This window comes from Siphateles boraxobius, unplaced genomic scaffold, assembly GCF_051911475.1.
Source record: "Siphateles boraxobius isolate OS27281-9 unplaced genomic scaffold, OSU_SipBor_1 7, whole genome shotgun sequence".
In the NCBI taxonomy this organism is placed as follows: Eukaryota; Metazoa; Chordata; class Actinopteri; order Cypriniformes; family Leuciscidae; genus Siphateles; species Siphateles boraxobius.
Genome location: NW_027509197.1, coordinates 1647377 through 1668495, shown reverse-complemented (window position 1 = coordinate 1668495; position 21119 = coordinate 1647377). Strand labels below are relative to the sequence as shown.

The following is a 21119-nucleotide window of genomic DNA, read 5'->3' as shown; positions in this document are numbered from 1 at the left end:
CAAATTGTCTAACCCACACGCTCAGCATAACACAGCAGAAAAGCCTATTTATCTGTTAAAATAATCAACAAATAATTTTTAATGATATAGCAATATCGTTTAACTTGGTTACGAGGTCAAAGAGTTGGATGTTATGTCCTTTGTCTAATAGTATGTGTAATGTCTGTTTGAGTTTCTACATAAGAAGAACATTAACTTTGTTAGGTGTGTGTGGTTTGCATTTGTGGAAGATGATCAATATCTCTGTGTGTGTGTAGTTACATCAGAAGAGAATAGCAGTACTGTGAAGCTCTTTAGATGTTTGTCATTATTTTCTGTGAGTTAAGATATCTGGTATCCAGTTTACAGTCAGTAGTTGGTCAGTAATGTTGTTGGATTTGAAACATTTGGTTCTTTTAAATAGATTAATCTGTCCTGTTTTACTCACTGAACATGTTAGTGACTTTTAAAGGAATATTCACGATAAAACTTAAGCTCTGTGGAAAGCATATGTGGCATGCTTTTGATTATTACAAAAATTTATAGAAGATGGATGATAGGTTGCAGGGTTCCTGTGCATATTGAGAAGAGAAGAGGGCCAAACACCGAACCCTGAGGCACCCCTCTGGAAAGTTGATCTAATTGAACCCTACACAAGATAGGAAACAAGAGAAGGATCTACAGATTATTCTCAAAACCAGTTGAGTGAAGCTTCCAAGCAGCCAAGAGTCAAGATAATACACATGTGTATCTGGTGGTCTGGTGTCTAAAACTAGGAGATTGAGAAATAATGATTTGGAGGCTGCACTCGCCAGCAACAGAGCTTCAGTTATGGATCTCAAGTCTCCATTCAGGGTCCTCTTTTTCATCCTGACTAATTGTTGAGCTTTTTTTTCTGTGAGAAGGAAATATGAGACCTGATTAAACACAACTCGTTTAAGTACTAACTATTTGTAATATATTTAATATGCCAAAACTCTGGCCGCGCCGCTTTCACTGTGGAACCGGCAGGAATCAAGCGCGTCTCCTCTGGTGTTGTTCGTCGAGATACACAATAGCAATCAGAAAATAGCACTATTGTATCTGGGTAAGATTTAAAGCCACAACCAATGACAAAAATGTATCTGTTGGCTGGATGTCACTCTTGCCTGTCTTCTAACTTAACATCAGTAATGCATAATCAGATGTTCCACCATCTAGAAAAGTAGTCCTGCCACAAAACCACAATTAACAACTTAACAACTCAAACAATAAACATGTTTACTAAAGAACACACATGAACGGCTTTGTCTGTTAGACTTCCATTGTAAATTTATGACTGCAAATGTATTTTATGTTTTGTTTTGTTTTTTCTGAGGGGTAAGTCTGTGGAATAATATTGTCTGTGGTAATCAACAGCATGCCACAGATACTGTCCATAGTGTGTAAGTTCCCTGAAGTGTAAACGCTGTGGCTTTGTTCTGTTTAAGTATCCCAGTGCGTCAACCAGAGGTGTGAAGTTGGGTTGGTTCTGTCTATTTTTCTGACCATTGGGCTGATGGGTGGAGTGTTTGAGAATCCTATTTCCCCCAACTAGTATTTTCGCAATTCCATTTAGCGATGCCAGTGATCCAGAAATTAAACACTTAACCTTTAAGTTGTATTTAACCATTATTGTAGGTCTGATCTTCACCTGTTGTGATCTTTACATACATACATTCACCTTTCTCTCTCTTGTCCTACAGAAAACTATGCAGTTGGCGGTCCTGAAGGGAAGACCGAGTCTGTGACCACACTGCAGCCACAGCCTTCCCTGAACTCCCTGCAGAGTAGCTCCCCTGGACCCAAGCGCTCTGGGAATACACTAAAGAAATGGTTGACCAGTCCTGTCCGGCGTCTCAGTCATGGCAGCAACATCAAGAAGATTCCTAGCAAACAGAAGCAAAAACGTGATGGACGCAAGAGCATTGATCTGGGGCCACCCGAACTACAGGATGACACCCTGGAAGAGGTATTGTACTTTTTTTTTTTTTAACTGACCGTAAATTAATCATTTTTCATACTACATTGAGGAAAAATGTAGTCCACCTGATTGAATGAAATGGTGATATGATGGTCCAAAATGATTACCATATTTGTATACCATAGTATTCTAAGGTACTTCAAACCAAACCCCAAATTGTACTCCTTTTTTTTTTGACTTTTTCTCTTTATTGGAATGGTACGAAACTCGGTAAAGGTTTTGGCACTTGCTACAGTATGTGAACACTAAAAAAATCATGGACATGATTCAAACAGGTTAAATGGTCCTGGAAATATAGTCACTCTTGTGCTCCTCGCGGTCAAAATGAGCGCATTGGAAATGAATGGGAGACAAATTTCATCTAGTGGAAACATTTGGTTCTGTGGCCAAACAAAATCTTAGTGCAAGCAAATTTTTATATCAGGCTCAAAATTTGAACACAACTTGTTTAGATGTATGGCTTCGATTTTCCCACAGTTTTAAAGTAAAACATGTTTTTAAAAATATATAATTTTCATAAAAAAAATTTAAATAGTATTTTTGCACATTTTCCATAACAATAAACGTAAGATTCTGTAACTTGTTTTCAGTTCACTTTTTAAAACTTTCACTTCAGCAATAATCTGCCAAGTGTCGTCTTTGAAAAGAGATCAAACTTAAGTCTGTGCTCCAAAAGCATTCAAAATATAAGACAGTTTAAGTTGGAAATTACATTTTCAGGTCTATGCTCAAAAAGTGAATGGATAGATTATGAATACAGCGTAAATATAATTTAGTACCATGATATCCCCTAAACATAAAAAACATTAAATAGAAAAACATTATAGAACTAAAATATATTACATTAATTTCATTGAAATAAAAAAAATAACTTCAGTCATTTTTGACCGATACGCGGAGAGCACCAGAGTGATTGGCTATACAGTATGTCCACAAAACCATGATGGAAATTACTCTCTGAAATACAATGGTGATTTAAACTGTGTTTTTTTTCGTTCTATAGTTCTCACACAGTTAGACCAGAACATTTATCCTATCCTTTTTCACCATTTTGTTGTTTTGCACAAGATTTTACGGTTTATTGAGCATTAAAGACTATTTTTGGGGGTTTTACGATTTTATAGTTCATAAAGGTGTAAGCCCAACTGTTTCATCTCAACTCTCTTTTTCAGTAGGAAATACATTAACACTTTTTCAAGAAAAAAAAAGTATTTTAGAAAGACACAATAGAAATAACAATGTGTAATGGCTCTAAGCTACAGAGTTATTTATTTTTGAGCACAGTCAATAACATGGGGACAGATGTTACTTAAATCCAGACTTTTTATCAGACTAAGCTAAATCCATAATTTGTGTACATTTGTTTATATTCAGAATATTTTTACATTGTCATAAGAATTTGCCAAAACATGGTTTATTGATGATATTTTACATCTCGACTAACAGCATGTGGTGACAGTGGACATCAGTTTTACGTCAGATTGTTTAATAACCTCATCACTTTTTTTTTTTAAAGCAACCGTGACCATACAGAGAAAAGTAGCCCCCTTGTTCTGTGTGCTGTATAAATGCTGTATTAAAGGGCTGATATGGCCCTTCAGATCGGAGGGTGATGATTAGCCTGACTTTTTAAAGCTGTGTGCCATATAATGTGCTGCTACAAAAGGGCCTCTGTATTTCTGAAGCCGGGTATGTGAACCCCACGACAATGGCCCATGTTAACCATGCCTGCTGTCTTCCAGAGCAACAGAAAATTCTTCAACAATCATTCCAGAGCATTTAAACTTGTGCAATAGAAGCCAAATTATAAAGCAATAAACCACTTGAGGCTGTGTGTTACGGTGATTACATCACAGTTAAAAGGTTAGGGTTAGGCAGGTGATAATATAATATCACTGTAATTGCATTGTAATTACATTACAAGTGTTGTTTATTGTTTTGTTTTTTTAATACAATTTCAGTAATATGACACCAGTGTTCAATGTATACTGTAAAGTAACATCTATCAGTGATTGTTCTAGATTTTACTAGATATTAAGGGCTGCTTACCTATGCAAAACTCTGTGCCACAACGCATGGTCTTGGAGGTTTTATATTATGATTATTCATCACTTAAAATCATAGCACAGATCTCCTCGATTTGTACAGTTTGATGTATTATTCATGTCTGCCAATTGTCTAGCAAGTTACATACAGTATATTAGTACTGTAGTAAATTAGCCACTCTAGACTCTATCAAAGACATTTTTATAAAAGGTTGACGATTTTGATTGTTTAAAAGTACATTTTAGCATACTTTTTTTAAAGTATGTATTACTGAAATAATATACAGCATATATATATATATATATATATATATATATATATATATATATATATATATATTCTTTAACAGAATATACTTAAGTGTGAACTGAATTTAATGTTTCGAGCACTTAATTGCATGTTATTTACAATTCATTTGTTTGACCCACGTAATAGGACTTAAAGTACATCTTTATACGCCATTTAATTACTTCTGTTGTCTTTAAAATATGGTTAAAGTGTATGCCGAATATACTGACAAGCATTTATGGTCAATTAAAATATCCTTTAAATTTCTGTTGAAACTTATGCCATCTACCTAAATATAAGTTGTACATTTAAAATAGATTAGCTATTAATGTAATATAAAATAACATGCCTTTAATTCCATTAATATTATGCAATACAATTGTTGTTTTTTTAAATATACTTTTAAGATTTGAAGTACACTACAATTGCACATTTAAGCACATTTCTTTTCCATAAGGTGATACACAGAATGTAACTGGGGTGTCTGAGAACTTTTAACATTCACTATGAATTTGCTTAAAGACTTGTTCTTGTGTTTTCAGAGAGTGCGTAAAGAAGAGGGAACACTCTCCAAATCTTCATCAGGAATGCACAGTGGAGGAGAGGAAGAGCCAGAGGACGAGTCACACACTCCCCTCCCTCCTCCAATGGAGATCATCAAAGACCCCTCTGCTCAAGAAGAGAAGGTACACAAACAGTAAAGAGGGGGAGGAGCTTGAGAGAGTGACGTCACTGGTTATTAAAGGGTTAGTTCACCCAAAAATGAAGAAAAAAACAGTCATCAATTACTCACCATCATGACTTCCAAATCCTTAAGACTTTTGTTTGCCTTCAGAACACAAATGTGAATATTGTACATGAAATCTGAGTGATTTCTGGCCCTCCTTTGACAGTCCAAACAAACTACCACTTTGATACTTCAAAAAATTCAGATCATAAAAGAGATTGTAAAAGTAATCCATATGAATTGAGGGGGTTTAATAAAAATTTTCTGAAGAGACTCAATCAATTTATGTGATGAACAGATTGAATTTAGGCCTTTATTCACATTGGTTCTTTTTGAAGCTCAAACGTGCTGCGTAATAAAAGGCTCAATTAAATCTGTTCATCATATAAAGCGATCGAGTCTCTTCAGAAAATTTGGACTAAACCGCTCAGTTCATATTTATTCATTTTACAATATCTTTATGAAGTTTTTGAAGCGTCAAAGTGGTTGTTGCATAGCTGTCATGCAAGAGATTTCATTATAAAGATGTTCAATTTTTGCTCTGAAGATGAACGAAAGTCTAATAAGTTTGGAACATATCGAGTGTGAGTAATTTTTGTGTGAACTAACCCTTTAACCCTTTTTTAATTAAATACAGTCACTCATCATGTGTTCATAACTATCTCCACCTGCCTCCCCCATATACACACACACACACACACACACACACACACACACACACACACACACACACACACACAGTGGCTTTGCTAACACAGTTTTTCCTCCCTGATGTGAACGTCGCCCATAACTGCTCGGGTGGAGGCTCCCTGTCTCAGTCAACTAACCACAAATCCACCCTATTGTTGCAATGAAACTTAAGTGATGTAGTTATGAAACTTTTACTGTTCCACTCAACTGTGGCTGCTTTACACGCTGTGCTTTGGGACTGCAGTATTAATGTGTTTACGACCCAAAGCTGGCTGACAGGGTGAATCTCACAAATAACATGTTCATGCCTTTTTCTCCCCTAAAACCAAAAGGAAAAAAAAATAATTCATAAAGAAACTGACGACTGTTTTTAGGACCATTTTGATTTTTTGCCTTGTGAGATTATTATTATCGATTGTAACATTGATTATTATGACAATTAAGCGCTATTATTATCACTATTATTATTATTATTATTATTATCATTATGAGATTATCTGGACTATAATCCATTACTTTAAGTTTTTTACTTTAAGTTTTGGGGTCAGTATTTTTTTTTTTAAGAAATCATTTTTATTCAGAAAGTTTGCATTAAATCTAACAAAAGTGTCAGTAAAGACATTTAAGATTCTTTATTTCAAATAAATCCTCTTCTTTTGAACTTTGTATTCGTCTAAGAATTCACAAAAATATTAAGCATCAAAACTGTTTTCAACAGTAATAATAAGGAATAATATAATAAAACAGAAACAAGAAATGTTTCTTGGGCATCAAATCATCATATTAGAATGATTTCTGAAGGATCATGTGACACTGAAGACTGGAGTAATGATGCTGAAAATTCAGCTTTGATCACAGGAATAAATTAAAGTTTAAAATATATTACAGTAGAAAACAGTTAATTTATATTGTAAGGAAATGTCACAATACTACTGTATTAACTTTATCGTTGTCCAAATAAATGCAGCTTTGGTGAACACAAAAATTCTTTCAAAAACAATCTTACAGACCCCAAACTTTTGAGCAGTAGTGTAGGCAATAAATCATGATATACAAATGATATACATAACATCTTTTTACCCGTTACATCAATGAGCATTTAAGGAGAAACTATTAATTGTCCTGAAAATAATGTCACCATGGAACAATTATAATGGTCATAAAAGTAGGCCCAGTTTTCTTAAAGCAAAATCTAATATTTAGTTTTTCCTCTTGACTTGGAGGTGAAATGCTTGGCATGTTGGGGTGTGAGATCGGCACGGCCTTTGCTTCTCTTTTCCCCAAACCAAAGCTTTATAAACTGGCTATCCCGAGCACTTCCTCTCCTGTTGTTTCCTCCTGCTAATGTCTCTCTCCTCCTGTCCTCCTGCTGTCACGCAGTCTTCTGTGCTGATGGCTTCACGGCAGAGCTCGACTGATGTCCCCAGTGCTGCTGAGCTTGTCAGTGCTATAGAAAAACTGGTCAAAACTAAGATGGTAAGTGTGCCACTGAAAGCATCCTGGCACAAGCAGGATGATTCGATCCGCTAACCTCCTGGCTTTCCTCTTTTCCTTTCTGTTTTCTCTTGCTCTAAGGCAATCACTAACTCTTAAGCATCCATTGCACTACTGAAATCATCTGCATTAGTCTCACATGCACCAGTAAAACGTGAATTTTCTAAATGTGTCTTTTGGTTTGTGTGGCTCTGTTTATTGTTTAAATATTTCTGCACACCTGCACTTGACCTTCATTTGGTTTGGTTGTTAACATGCTAATCTGTGCTGTGTAGTCATTGTGTTTAAGAGCATGTTTCTGTCATTGGACATCAGTTTGATCTACCTAAAGATTCAGTTCCCATTAAAGCTGCTGTATGTATAAAATGTCTGTACTTCCCGATGATTTCTGAAACGGGTGTACAAAGAAATCACATGTTAGGCTATGAGATTATTAGATTATTTTTACATTTTATGCATTTGGCAGACACTTTTACCCAAAGCGACTTCCATTGCATTTCAAAGTACACATTAACATTCTTATCAGTTCTTGCTTTCCCTGGTAATCGAACCTTGGCGTTGCAAGCGCCAACACTCTATTGTTTGAGCTACATTCTTATCAGGGAACATTTCTAGTTCAGTAGAAGTTAACCTTAATCGACTGCATTTGTTGCATTTTGTTGATTTACTGCAAAAATGTATTTCAACTTGTTCCTCTTTTTCTTTTAAAGCAGCTAAAATCTGTATTTTAATGAGGCACTTACTATGTAAGTGAATGGAGCCACATATATATGTATATATATATATATATATATGTGTGTGTGTGTGTGTGTGTGTGTGTGTGTGTGTGTGTGTGTGTGTGTGTGTGTGTGTGTGTGTGTGTGTGTGTGTGTGTGTGTGTGTGTGTATATACATTTTTTTCCTTTTTCTTTTTTTAAAAAATAGTATGGAGGGTAAATGGCTTTATTAAGCGTTTGTGTAAAGTTAAGCCATATCCAATTTTACAACTATATTGTCCTAAAACAACTTTACTGCTCAAATAATAGGCAAGTTTTATCAGAAGATTTAATGTAACTACTTTTAAATTTTCGAAAAATGAACCTCATTCACTTTCATCGAAGTGCCTGCATTGCTTAAGCTATTAAAATAAACCTTAGGGATTTGTTAAAAAAAAAAAAAAATGTGGTCACCATTATGTCATAAACTCTATTGATTGAGCTTGACTTGTTTTGCACACAAATTATTCCTTTAATTTGTTCCACAGCACAAATTTGGATCGAGCATCTCCAGAACTTGATCTGGAACCTATTTTAGAGGTATTCTAAAAAGTTCAATTCAGCTCATCAGCTCATTAGTAGGACTGCAAAACCGAAAGTAGAGACTTTCGAGCTACATTTATATGTGGTTTGAAATCCTATTCAAATCACATATCTGGAAATCCGTTTCAGTCTGACTTCTCTGATCGGAGTATTACTGTCTTATTTACAACATGACGTGTAGCCACCGCGCTGAACTACTGCGTCCTCTGAGGCAGCGGCAGAAAAGTAGAAGGCTGGTATGAGCGGCTTTTTTTGTGGTAATGAAGTAATAAAAGCCTTCCAGACTTGCCAAAGTGCTGGATATTATGGCTCACTCTGTGGGCCGGAGTGATGCTTCTCTCCCCTCTGAATCTCTGGAGCAGCTCTGACTGTGATGAAGTTTAGGGCCGTGTCACACATAAACCATTCAATTGCTCTGTTTGTTCTCCCACATCAGGCCTGGCATTTCCATATACCGTCAAACTGACTGGAGTCTCTTGTATTTGTCTTTGTCTCATCTCTGTTGCTGTAGACGCTGGAGCCAGGATCATACCCAGGATTCAGCTCAGTGAACCCAGCAGAGCAAAGCCCCTTGCCCCCCAGAAACCCTGAGCTAGAGCAGAAAGCCAAAGCACTGCGTGGACGAATGTAAGAGACACACGCTCTACACTCTTGAGTTGTTTTTGGAGTAAATCTACAAACCCGTACAGGTCTGATTCCGGGTCATTGAGGCCAAATCATATGTGGAGTCTAGTTCCTGCTGCTAATGTAATGTAAAAATCCCCCTGTATTTTTTTTTTGTTGTTAGTTTTAAATATTTAATTTTCATTTTTTTTTTTACATTTTTTTATATAGTTGGGCTCTGAGATTGGTATTAAGCCATTATATAATTCATGTGTTCTTACTCAAAAGGGTTTTTCGCACTGCGCTTAACCCCAGATTATTGTTGTTCTAAACCCCTCTGTTAACCTCTGGTACTTTTCACACTTGTCATTTAGAAGTGGGATTAGCACTTGCTCTGGAGCTGCTGAACACCACTTTTGTGCTGTTATTGTGGTGCCAAACATGGAGAGAGAGAAATTAAGTGGTGTTAGAATGTTACGATTCTTAGCAACCGTCAGCCAATCACGTACTTCATATTCATGTGCTTTGGACTGTCGTGGAAATGCTGAGCATTGAATAAACGGTAGTTCCAACGTTTGAGGGGATAAATGTCATATGGTGACTTAAAATTGGAGTGAAGAAGAGACTGTTTCATTCTTACTATAGTCAAAATTTGAAGTGGATCAATACCTTTCATCAAAGTTATACATGAATTTTGAACAATACCAGTTCTTGTCTTAGGACAACTTTGATGAACTTTTTTTGATCCACTTCGAATGTTGACTATTGCATTTCATTCCATTAAGGATAAACTTGATAATACACACAGTTGGCAATATATAATATGAGGATGCACAATGCCAGAGCCTTTCAGGTCCTATGCAGCGTTCATCCAATCAATGACAATGAAACAGCAAATATGCAAATAAGAACATTAACCCAGAGTTTAGGAATGTAGTGTGATGAATACCCAGGATTGATTGTTAACCCTGGGTAAATTATGAGCAGTGTGAAATGTGAAGCAAGATTTACACGGTTTTTAGAATGGCCCAGGGTTAACTGAAGCCCTAAAATGTCTGCATAGAACTCCCGGCATTGCATTTTACATGTTTTAAAATGCTTTTGTTAGGAAAAATTGATTTAGTTAATTATTAAGGGTGTAATCACACTTGGCATGTTTGGTTCGATTAAAATGAACCCTAGTGCGCACTAAACAAGAGGACCGAGAACTCTGAAAAGATGGGTCTCTGTCCGCTTCCAAACAATCTCTGGTGCGGTTCGAATTAAATATGAATGCGTCACTGACCAAAGACATGTAAACAAACTAAAAACGGGACATGATGTCACAAGAAAAGGACAGAGTGCTCAAGCATACCTGTTTTTTCTCATCATAGTCGTGATGATGCCCATCACAGTTCGGTTCAGGCATCAGAACCGCGTCTCCTCACAGCAGATCTTGGTATGTGTGTGTGACTGAGGAATTCCTAATGCTGTTTTAGTCCTTTAATCATTTTATAAACTCTTAGCTGGTCAAAATAGCATAATATGTAGCACATACCTGAACAACGAGCGCATTTAGCACAGAACACAGCATTGTTTTGTATGTTCGGTAAGTTCCGTCATGAAACAAATGAATGAGTCAGTCAGTCAGTCAATCAATCAATCACCAGTGAAACAAAAATGTTTTCCCTACTGTAACTAATCTTAGTGATTTTAATGGGGCAAAAACTCTGGTTACATCTAAGGCAATTGAGTCTTTTAGAGCCGCAAGATCTGGATTCAATGTAGCAGGAAGTGTTGAGAAAGCATCTCTCTGAATGATATGGCTCTCATTAAAGATCCATGGTATTTATAGGGAAGTTCATCCGTTGTAGGCATTTTATCTTTTTATTCAAATTTTTCATCTATCGTTTTCAAAAGGGAAGTGTGATTGTGTCTTTACCTGACACATATTTTTTGTTATTGTTCAAAAATCTTTTATAACTATTTTTTTTTTCTGTTGTAGGTTTGTTCTGAATGAATTAATCCAGACAGAAAAAGACTATGTGAAAGATTTGGGTATCGTAGTTGAGGTAAGAACATCAGAAAATGGCTGACATCCTGACAGTATAACACACCATAATAATACAGTGCTGTGACTAAAGGTATACTTTGACTTTAGCATGAAAATATCGTCTTAAAGCACTCTAGTATCGTTTATCCTTCTTAATTTGACTTTGTTCTGTCTATCTGTTTATATCAATCTATTTGCATATTTCTTATTCCTCATTTGCATTTTCATTACATCATCAGTGTTTCAGTATTTACTCGACATTACATCACAGTGTTCAGTTATCGTAATTTGCAACCGCTGTAGACGGACGTGTATTACTATTGCTTTTATCAACTTTGTGCGTTTTGGGTGGAGACTCATATGTATATGAAATAATTTTCTGAAGGGGTTTATGAAGAGAATAGAGGAGAAAGGAATTCCTGATCATATGAAAGGAAAAGATAAGATTGTCTTTGGAAACATTCACCAAATCTACGACTGGCACAAAGAGTAAGTGTCTCGCATAAGCTCCTCTTAATTGAAAATGGCTGAAATGAAACTAATTCTATGTTTTGTATTGCTGTCTGAAGTTTTTTTGTCGGTGAACTGGAAAAATGTCTTGAAGATCAAGAAAAACTGCCTGAGCTGTTCAGTAAACATGTAAGTACGTGACTGACATCAGGTCTGCTGCTCTAACAGTGTTAAAGGTCATGAGGTTTAAAGGTTGTATGTGCTCATGACGTGATTTCTGTGTCTGTGTGTGTAGGAGAGAAGGCTGCACATGTATGTGGTTTACTGCCAGAACAAACCCAAATCTGAATTCATCGTTGCAGAATACGATTCATACTTTGAGGTAAGACACACTACAATAGAGTGCAGCAGGGATGGCATATATTTTTTTAGGACAACCCAAAAGTTATGCTGCCTTCAAATGCTATCAGAATTATTGTAAATATGAGTTTTATGGCATTTTCACACATTTGGAGCGTTAGTTTCAGAACCTGGTGCATTTTCTCATGAACATGGCAATTGCGCTCAGATGAGCACCAAAATAATCGCTCCGAAATAGCCACAATGAGGTGGTCTCGTCTACAACGGTTTGCTTGTGGTGAGAAAGCAATCCGACCCAACGGACCAGAGTACCGGGCTGTATCACTTTATATGATGGGTAATTACGTACAGTACGTTGCATGAAAAGCAGCAGTGTTTGTTTTGCTAATTTCTCTCAAAATGAATCATGGGTTAACCTGGAGCAAAGACGAAGTGAAATGCATTATTGAAATTTTGTTGGGCGAACATATTTCAGAACTGTCCAAAACACAAAAATACAGACAAAGCATTGATTCCTGCTAAAATTATCAAGTAAAATAATGACAGCTACAAAGAAAGCCACAATCAGAGAGTTTACTCGGACTTGACTCATATTAACTCATTTTGGTCCATTTAGAAATGTTGCTTTGTGAAACCGAACTGAACCAAGAAGAAATCACAAAATTGTAACAATTTTATTCATTGTTTTCGAACAATGCAAATGATCTACAGGTGTGAAAACACCCATGGTCAGAAATTGGACATGTCATGAACACCCTCGCATGTGATATTTACTACTGGGAAAGTTCTCCACAACAGTTACGTCACCTTGTCTTATCATTAAAGTAGTGCATATTTACAAATATAAATAAACATTTGAAGCATTTTGTATGTTCTATACACAGCGAAAATAGCTAGTTAGCGTAGTGAATGCTTATATGGTTGTCAACGAATGGGACTCTATATTTCATTCATAATGAAATATCTTCAATAGATTTTGGCATTAATAACCTATATACAGGCTATAAACAAACTAAACCACGGCTGTGTGACTTCAACGTGACTTCAACGTCACATCAACACTAAGCTTCTAAAATGTACAATTTGGAAATTTTGAGTAAAAAAAAAAAAGAGCAGGAGTACAAACACAATAAGGCTGTAAAAGCGGACTATTGAGTAGATTAATTTTCTTTTTTGGCTTGATGACATTTAATGTCCCTGACAACCTCTGTTGTCCCATTTAGCCACTTGTTTGCAACCGCCTTTTTCAAGACACAAAAACATGAAATGTAAATAAGTGTCAACCATAGACCTTATATCAAGCATTTTTCCAAAAACCCATTCCAAAAACACACTGACTTTGAGATGATGCAACCAGAAGTTCAAAAAATGCCAACTTGATTCCAGGTTTTCGGACTCGTTTCTGCAGTACTCTGTAATATTGCTTCTAAAATAAAAAATAAACAACTAATCATTACAAGTTTATATTCTTGTCTCTGTTTTGGCTCACAGGGGATACAGCAAGACATCAACTCGAGACTGGGCATCAGTGATTTTCTCATTAAACCCATTCAGAGAATTACTAAATACCAACTTTTATTAAAGGTACAATAGAAAATAAGTCTCTGCTGCGATTGATACCTGTAATAAGTTTGTTTTATATTGTTGTAATGTAATTAGTTTTATTTATGTATATAAATTATTTTATTGCTTAAGGACTTCTTGAAGTACAGCATCAAGGCGGGGATGGATTGTCAGGATATAGAGGTAAGAATAAAGCTAAAGTGCTTACTTGCCTTTTTTTTTTTTTTAATGGTCAGTCATAAAAATGAGGTTGCATTTTAGATATTTGTAAAAAAAAAAATACCTCATCAAAAAGCTGAAGCAGTTTAGATTCAAGCCCAATGGTCATACAGGTTTTTGTTGGTTTTCTCTGTAACAGAAAGCAGTAGACCTGATGTCCCAGGTGCCCAAGCTGTGCAATGACATGATGAATCTGGGAAGACTGCAGGGATATGAGGTATTCTGATAACAGCTTCACTTTACTCATTCTTAAATTTCATCAAACAGCTGTTTTCTGAAAGACATTGCACAAGCTTAGTTATTTTACTGTGATTAAGGGTTGTTCTTCTGTCGTCAATTACTCACCCTCATGTTGTTCCGAACCATAAAACTTCCGTTCATCTTTAAAAAAAAAATGAAGATATTTTAATGAAACCTGAGAAATTTGATTGTCAAGATTTGGCACATACATAGAGAGCTCATCAAATATGGTAAATGGAATTTACCATAACTCAACGTTTCGAGTTTCCACAAGAAAAACCAATGAGGTTTGTTCTTGTTCGTCAAGGAAGTATGGTTGAGATTTCATTTATCATATTTTATGAACTATGTGCGTTGATCAATGTGTGAGTTTAAATGCCAAAATTAATTCTGTTAATCATATAAAGTGAACTATTGAGAAGACTTTGATTAAACTGCTCAATTCATATGGATCACTTTTACAATGTCTTTATGGACTTTTTAAAGCATCAAAGTTTTGGTGGAACAGACTTTCAGTGGAGGAACAGAAATCTCTCAGGTTTACTTAAAACATCTTTATTTGTGGTACGTAGATGTACTTAAGTCCAGTGGGTTTGGAACTACATGAGGGAAAGTAAATAATGACACAATTTTCATTTTTGGGTGAACTAGAGACCTGCGCGGGACGGAGTTTTCCATGAAATAGTTTCAAATTGCGTGTTGCATAGCCACAACCTACACATCCCAGCATAAACAGTCCCGATAAAATATTTGCTATTAAAGGATCTACATTTACAAACCACTGTTAATTTGAACAGAAATTCAAGCATAGCGTTTTTGGCATGACAGAAAGCACACAAAGATCGCTCCCCTTTATAATCACTAATAGGCTGTCGCTCCTCTGTTCACTGCAATCTTACACAGTTTCGTTATAATCAATGTAGTGGTCTACACTACACAGTGAATCATTTATTTACATCGTGTCTGCACATCGGTTGTTATAGTGAGAGGATTTGTGAGCGTGCAGAACTATTATGGATCCTTGACCAGCAGTTATGGGCAGCTTTTCCCTCTATAAGTAATAAGAAGCAGCAGCAGCCTAAAGCCCAGGACACACCAGACCAACGTCAATATACCATTTTGAATATCAATCATGCTGATCACGTTTTTCATTCCACTCGGCTCATGTTATGAAAATATTTGCGCATTCAAATTAAAATTATAGCAGCCTTCTTTCTGTACCACCTTGACTTCTTTTCTCGCTTTAATTCTTATGCACTGACTCAATCGCTAAGCTAAACAGCCAATCAGAGTTCTCTCTCCGACTGACTGCAACAACGGGGATTCAACGTGCATAATTAGAACAAGAAAAAAAAAACTGGTGGCGTCTGACTAAAGCCAACGGTGAGGAACACACCGAAAAACTAAGCCGACCGATGCTCAAAAACGGCCCAACATATCCCCGGTCGCCGACCGTCGGCTTGAGGTGTCCCGGGGCTTTACACACGCTCCAGGTGCGCAGTGCAGGTCTCTAGGGTGAACTACCCCTTTAACCCTATTTTAAATGTAGCATTTTAACAGTCCTCCCCAATGTGACATCTGGTAATGTTCACTTGAATATTAAAACAAGTGAGTTCATTGAAACCTTAACTATCCCAGACTGATGAGTTTGTATGTTTCAGGGGAAATTGACGAGTCAGGGAAAGCTTTTGCAGCAGGAGACGTTTTTTGTGACGGAGCAGGATTCTGGAGTTCTGTCCCGCAGTAAAGAGCGCAGGGTGTTCCTGTTTGAACAGATCGTCATCTTTAGCGAGCTCTTACGCAAAGGCTCGTCCATACCAGGATACCAGTTTAAAAAGAGCATCAAGGTAACTGCACAACTGTTAGTCATGGAGTTTGTTCACTGTTATTTTAAGCCCGAAGTTTATTGCGTAAATGCTAGGGTATGTGTACAACACTTGTGAAGCAAATGTTATCATCAGCGCAGTCAGTGTACAGTGTACAGTGTACACTCAGTTAGCACATCTTTTTTGTACTAATTCGTTTTTTTTCTAAATAGTTGTTTATTGGACACTTGCAAGTGCAAATACATTGCCATATAATTACATCTTTATTCACCTATGTTTCCATGAGCAAATGGTAAATGGGCTTAGCAAGGTGACGCGTACACAGACACGACAAATGCCCCTTAAAATATTGTAAGATGCTCATTACTCAATAATTAATTATATATGCTGTTAGTTTTCCAAGAGTACTGTCTTTCTCTCCGTGTGATGGTGCACTTTATGAATTCATTAAAGTTATTCAATTAAGTTATTACACAGACTGCAAATACATTACCAAATAAACAAAAATACATATTCTTTCCATGAGTGTTGTTGCGAATTGGATTGCATAAAAGGATCCTATGTTAAAACTTACTTTGTTTCAAACTTCTTTTTTACCCCTAAGCAAAGAACAAAAAAAAAACGTTATCGTGAGTATATCTGGGCCCTAAGAGATACCCTCAACTATAGACTAAAGTAAAAAGACATTTTTATTGGGAATAAAAAATAGTGCAGACACTGAACAAGGATGAAACTTAGTAGTGCACATGTGCCGAGCGCTTGTGGTTTGCATATAATTTAAATGAAGTATACTTTGAAAGGCAGTGCGTTTGGATGTATGCATATGCTAAGCATATGCGTTGAAACTTAATAAAACTTTGGGCTTTAATATTTCGGAGTTCTGAAAATGACAATGCTGGTAACTTGGCAGCTGAAGCCAGGTGTGAAACTGTGTGTGTGTGTGTGCAGGTGAACCTCCTCGGCCTGGAAGAGAATGTTGAAAACGATCCGTGTAAGTTTGTGCTGTGGTGTCGTGGGTCATCCGAACGTTTTACCCTGCAAGCGGCAAACACGGACATCAAACAGGTCTGGGTTCACCATATTACCGATCTACTAGACTTACAGAGCAACTTCTTGTCAGGTAAGAAGATGCCACCTCCATGTGAATTGTAAATGTGTTATTAAACTCTCCTCATGTTGAGCTATTGAAACCATTGGTGCATCTATCTACTATATCTACAGCTCTCCAGTCACCCATCGAGTATCAGAAGGAGCGCAGCGGTTCTCAATCTCTGACCCGAAACTCCTCCAGCAGTGGGCGAGTGGGTCAGTCCAACAGCAGGCCCAGCTCCACTGTGTCACTCGGAGCAGAGAAACCCTCTCTATCTGGACGGAGCTCCACCCCGATAAAGCTATCTACCTCCAACGGTGGTCCGTGCCTCGACTCGGACAGATACCAAAGGGTGAGGACACAGCATCTCTGATAACATTAAACATCTGCACGCTAGAGTTAATATTGGCTCATGAATCTACGAGCTGGATTCAAACTGGCGTCTCCGGCACGGGAGGCGGGTGTGCTAACAAGGACGCTAAAGACCACAGCCTCTAGCGTCAGTCGCTAGCATGTCTTATGAGAGTGAGGCTTACACGCACAGCTCTAACTGGCCTACGTTACACTGCCCTCCCAAAACCTCACTCCCTTCCGGGTCACGGCACCAAATGTAACCGGTCCTATGCGACCCGCTCAGGGGTGCGTTGTCCGAACAACGACTTAACTTGCTGCTTAACTTCCATAGTACAATGCATCGTTAAAGAAATCAACTAGCTAGTCACGACTGTTCCCCGAAACCTTATTGTCGCAAATTGGTAGTTCAGCTACATTGGTTTATGATGTCACGCACGTGATGGAGTAATAACTACTTTTAATGAATCTGTTTGACATGGAATTAATGTTAGACGTTTTGCTATAAATTATTGACATTGCATCTGTGGACAATTTCAAATTTCTCTCAGTTATTTCCAGATTCAATATTTTGAATTTTCAGGCTTGTTCTCACATACTAGAGCACGTTCACACATGCACACTCTTCAAAAATGATGCTTTAAAGGGGTGATGAACTGAGAAATCAAATTTCCCTTGAGCTTTTGACATCTAAGAGGTCACCATATTATAAGAATATCCTGTAAGTTTCAGAACTGAAAACGTCCTTGTTAGTCCAATAAATGCTTTTATTGACACCAGGCTCAGCAAACGACTCGTTTTTCAAACTTGGGAACTATGACGTCAAAGAGGATAAAACACCATCCCCGCAGAAGAAGATCAACGCCTACTTCAACACGGCCGGTTTAGCCCCGCCCACCGATTCACGCATTACAGGCATAGCTAAATAACATAGGCCTACCTCGTGATGACAAACCGGATCGAGCTACCGAGCAGTAAACATGCCGTTTACTAAATATTGTGCAGTTCCTGGTTGTGGAAGAAGACAGTCGCTGCATAAGCTTCCTCTGGATTCCAATAGGAATGCATGGTTAAAATTTATTTTTAATGAGGTTCCAGCTGATGTGGGTAAAACATTGTCCGTTTGTTCGCTTCATTTCGCCGGGGACTGTTTTGTAAACAAGACACAGGTCGAGACAGGATTTGCAGACCGATTAAGATTGAAAAACGGTGCTGTGCCTTCTATATTGGATCCGACAGGAATGGTGCAACACACTTATGTGAGTCAAATTTCTATAAAAACATTAAAGATAGCCTACATTAGAAGTAGCATAAACAATTAACAATAACTTACCACGCTGTCACAGGCTGAAGTATCCGTTGTATTTGAGGTGTTGTTGGTTCATTGTCCTGCGATTCGGGATTGGACTCTGGGTCGAACATGTATGGGCGAATCATTCCGGTTGCCATTTTACAACATTGTTTTTGCATTATTATTATGCAAAACTGTTATCCACTCACAGCAGTGGGCGTTTATTTCCAAGTCTTCAATGCGAGACGCCCATAAAAACCGAGCTTTTTTGAGCTAGGCTCAAAAATAGGGTAGAAAATAGCCTATTACTTATTCATTTTGATGTTTTTGAATGTAAAAACCAAGCGAACGTCATAAGTTGACCTCAGACAACAATATAATTTTTTTTAAAAAGCCAGTTCATGACCCCTTTAAATCTCTTGACAAACTAAAAGACGTAAATGACATTTGTATGTATTCTAAATAAAAGATATAGATTGTACTGAATGTCAGCTTGCTTATTCGGCTCAAGATAAGGGTTTATTGAGTCCACATGTCATGCAAACAAGAAACTATGCTTCTAACCACAGCTTGAGAACTGTCGTTCCAAACACACACAACTCTACGATGCTGTTTGCGAATATTAGCTAGAACTATGTTTTCGGGAAACACAAACTCGTTGAACTATGCTGATAACAACGGAACTTGCGAATAGGGCTGTCGCGATAACCGCAATATTGCAGTACCGCGCTATTGACAGGCCAACCGCAGAGAAATGCAAGTAACCGCAGCAACTGGAACCACGTTTCCTTTTTCATAAGGCCACCCTTCATAGTTCGTACCATGTGTATTGAATGTTAAATAAGTTAATAATGATTACAAGACTGTTTATCATGGTGATTTGAACAGAGGATTCGGACTTAAGCCTAAACAGACAGTGAATGTGATCGACTGAGCGCGTGCGATTACCTGCGTCTGTCTTTGAAGTCAAGTCATGTATATTCGTGAAAAGGTTGCCGTTTCCAAGAAAAGCAAAATAAGGGTATTTACCAAGAATGGTGTAGTGGTATTTACCATGAATGGCGTCCACGCTGGTCAGCATTTCACAGCGCGAGGAAGCCGTGGGGGGAAAGCAGCGAGTCACGTATTGAATCAATGCCATTGGTCTATATTAAGTGAAGCATTGCTTCAGCTTTGCCCAAAAGTGAAGCATTGCTGGCCAGCTGAGCCTTGAAAAGTGGAGCTCAAAGTTAAAAAATAATTAACACCTTGTTTCATTACATCTATCATTTAAGGAATCAGCTTTTTTGAACGTTTTCGTTGAATGAACGGTTTAATGACTCACTCAAAGACAGTCTGTTGGCGTAACAACTGAGTGCTGAGTTACAGTCTTTCAATGCGCAGAGACGCTGTTTAGTTTCGGTTACATTGGTTACATTGTTTTTGTGTATGCTGATCACATTATAACACATATTTATATAGCAACAAATAAATATAAATAAATAAATAAATGGCGGTAAAACCGAATATCGCGCTATTGAGCCACTCAAAATGACCGCAAGGGAAATTCCTTCGCCGTGACAGCCCTACTTGCGAACATTGTTGGCTAGCGATGCTTTTAGGAAACGCACCGCTGAGCGGGATTCGAATTGACGTCTCCGGCATGAGAGATAGGCGCTAACAAGGATGTTAAAGACCGTAGGCGCTAGCTTCAGTCGCCAGTGTGTCTAATGAGACCAGGGGAGTGAGGTTTGCATGCACATTCACTGAAATGACTCTCCCTCCTGTGACCAAACGCTGATAACTTTTTCTGCAACTCACTCTAACATACTGTAGACGTTTCAGCGTGCTCCGGGAATGTTTTTAAACTTTGCATTTGTTGAAACACAAATCCCTACTTGAATGATCTAGTGTCTGTATAAGAATATTTGCCTGACTCATCCACTATTTTTGGATGTCAGTTGATACGTAGAGTACACAAGAGTGTCTACCTCGCCTGTAATTAGTCACATATTCCAGAATGATGCTAAGGGACCGTCACAGTCCATTGGGCAATTTTGGCCGCTTACTTGATAGGTCATTTGCCTACTGAAAGAAACCTCCATTGTACACATTCCCATCAGCACACAAGTGTTGTCAAAAATATTTTTTAAATCGCAATAGTCGACTAGTCGAAAGTGTAAATGAAATAAGTCGCAAATCTTTTCTTCCGTATTGTGACGCACATCCAAGTGTAATGGATTATCAAAAACAGCTTGCAGGGGCGGGTTTAAACAGAATAAATGATTGGAGAAACCCTGCGTTGGTCACCAGAGAGAAGATAGTTATGACATTTTGATTAGTTTTACGAGAATAAAAAGTCTTCTTAAAAATGAAACGCATGCACTTATGAATTGTTCACAATAACGTCTATAATATGCATTTAGAAAATAAATGGGGTGAATTTTCATTACATGCCGACTTTAAAACTCTTTTTGTGTCAATTTCACGTTGATTTCAAAAGGAATTAAATGATCATATAACCCTGGTGTTTAAAAAAAAAAAAGAGTAGGTTACTCAGCCTGGAATTTTATCCTGAATGGTGGGAGAAA

The 21119-nt window shown here is 37.4% G+C and overlaps 1 protein-coding gene across 1 annotated transcript in view; it reads left to right on the top strand.

Moving 5' to 3' along the window:
* LOC143723149 (kalirin-like) overlaps positions 1-21119 on the top strand; it is an 83783-nt gene that overhangs the window by 32511 nt on the left and 30153 nt on the right. Inside the window, exons 3-16 of the mRNA XM_077215140.1 lie at positions 1704-1969; positions 4858-5001; positions 7113-7208; positions 9036-9151; positions 11112-11178; positions 11545-11648; positions 11729-11798; positions 11905-11991; positions 13461-13553; positions 13665-13715; positions 13891-13968; positions 15653-15838; positions 16766-16937; positions 17039-17259. Coding sequence (XP_077071255.1) covers positions 1704-1969; positions 4858-5001; positions 7113-7208; positions 9036-9151; positions 11112-11178; positions 11545-11648; positions 11729-11798; positions 11905-11991; positions 13461-13553; positions 13665-13715; positions 13891-13968; positions 15653-15838; positions 16766-16937; positions 17039-17259 — 1751 coding nt within the window. The remainder of the gene's footprint in view (positions 1-1703; positions 1970-4857; positions 5002-7112; positions 7209-9035; positions 9152-11111; positions 11179-11544; positions 11649-11728; positions 11799-11904; positions 11992-13460; positions 13554-13664; positions 13716-13890; positions 13969-15652; positions 15839-16765; positions 16938-17038; positions 17260-21119) is intronic.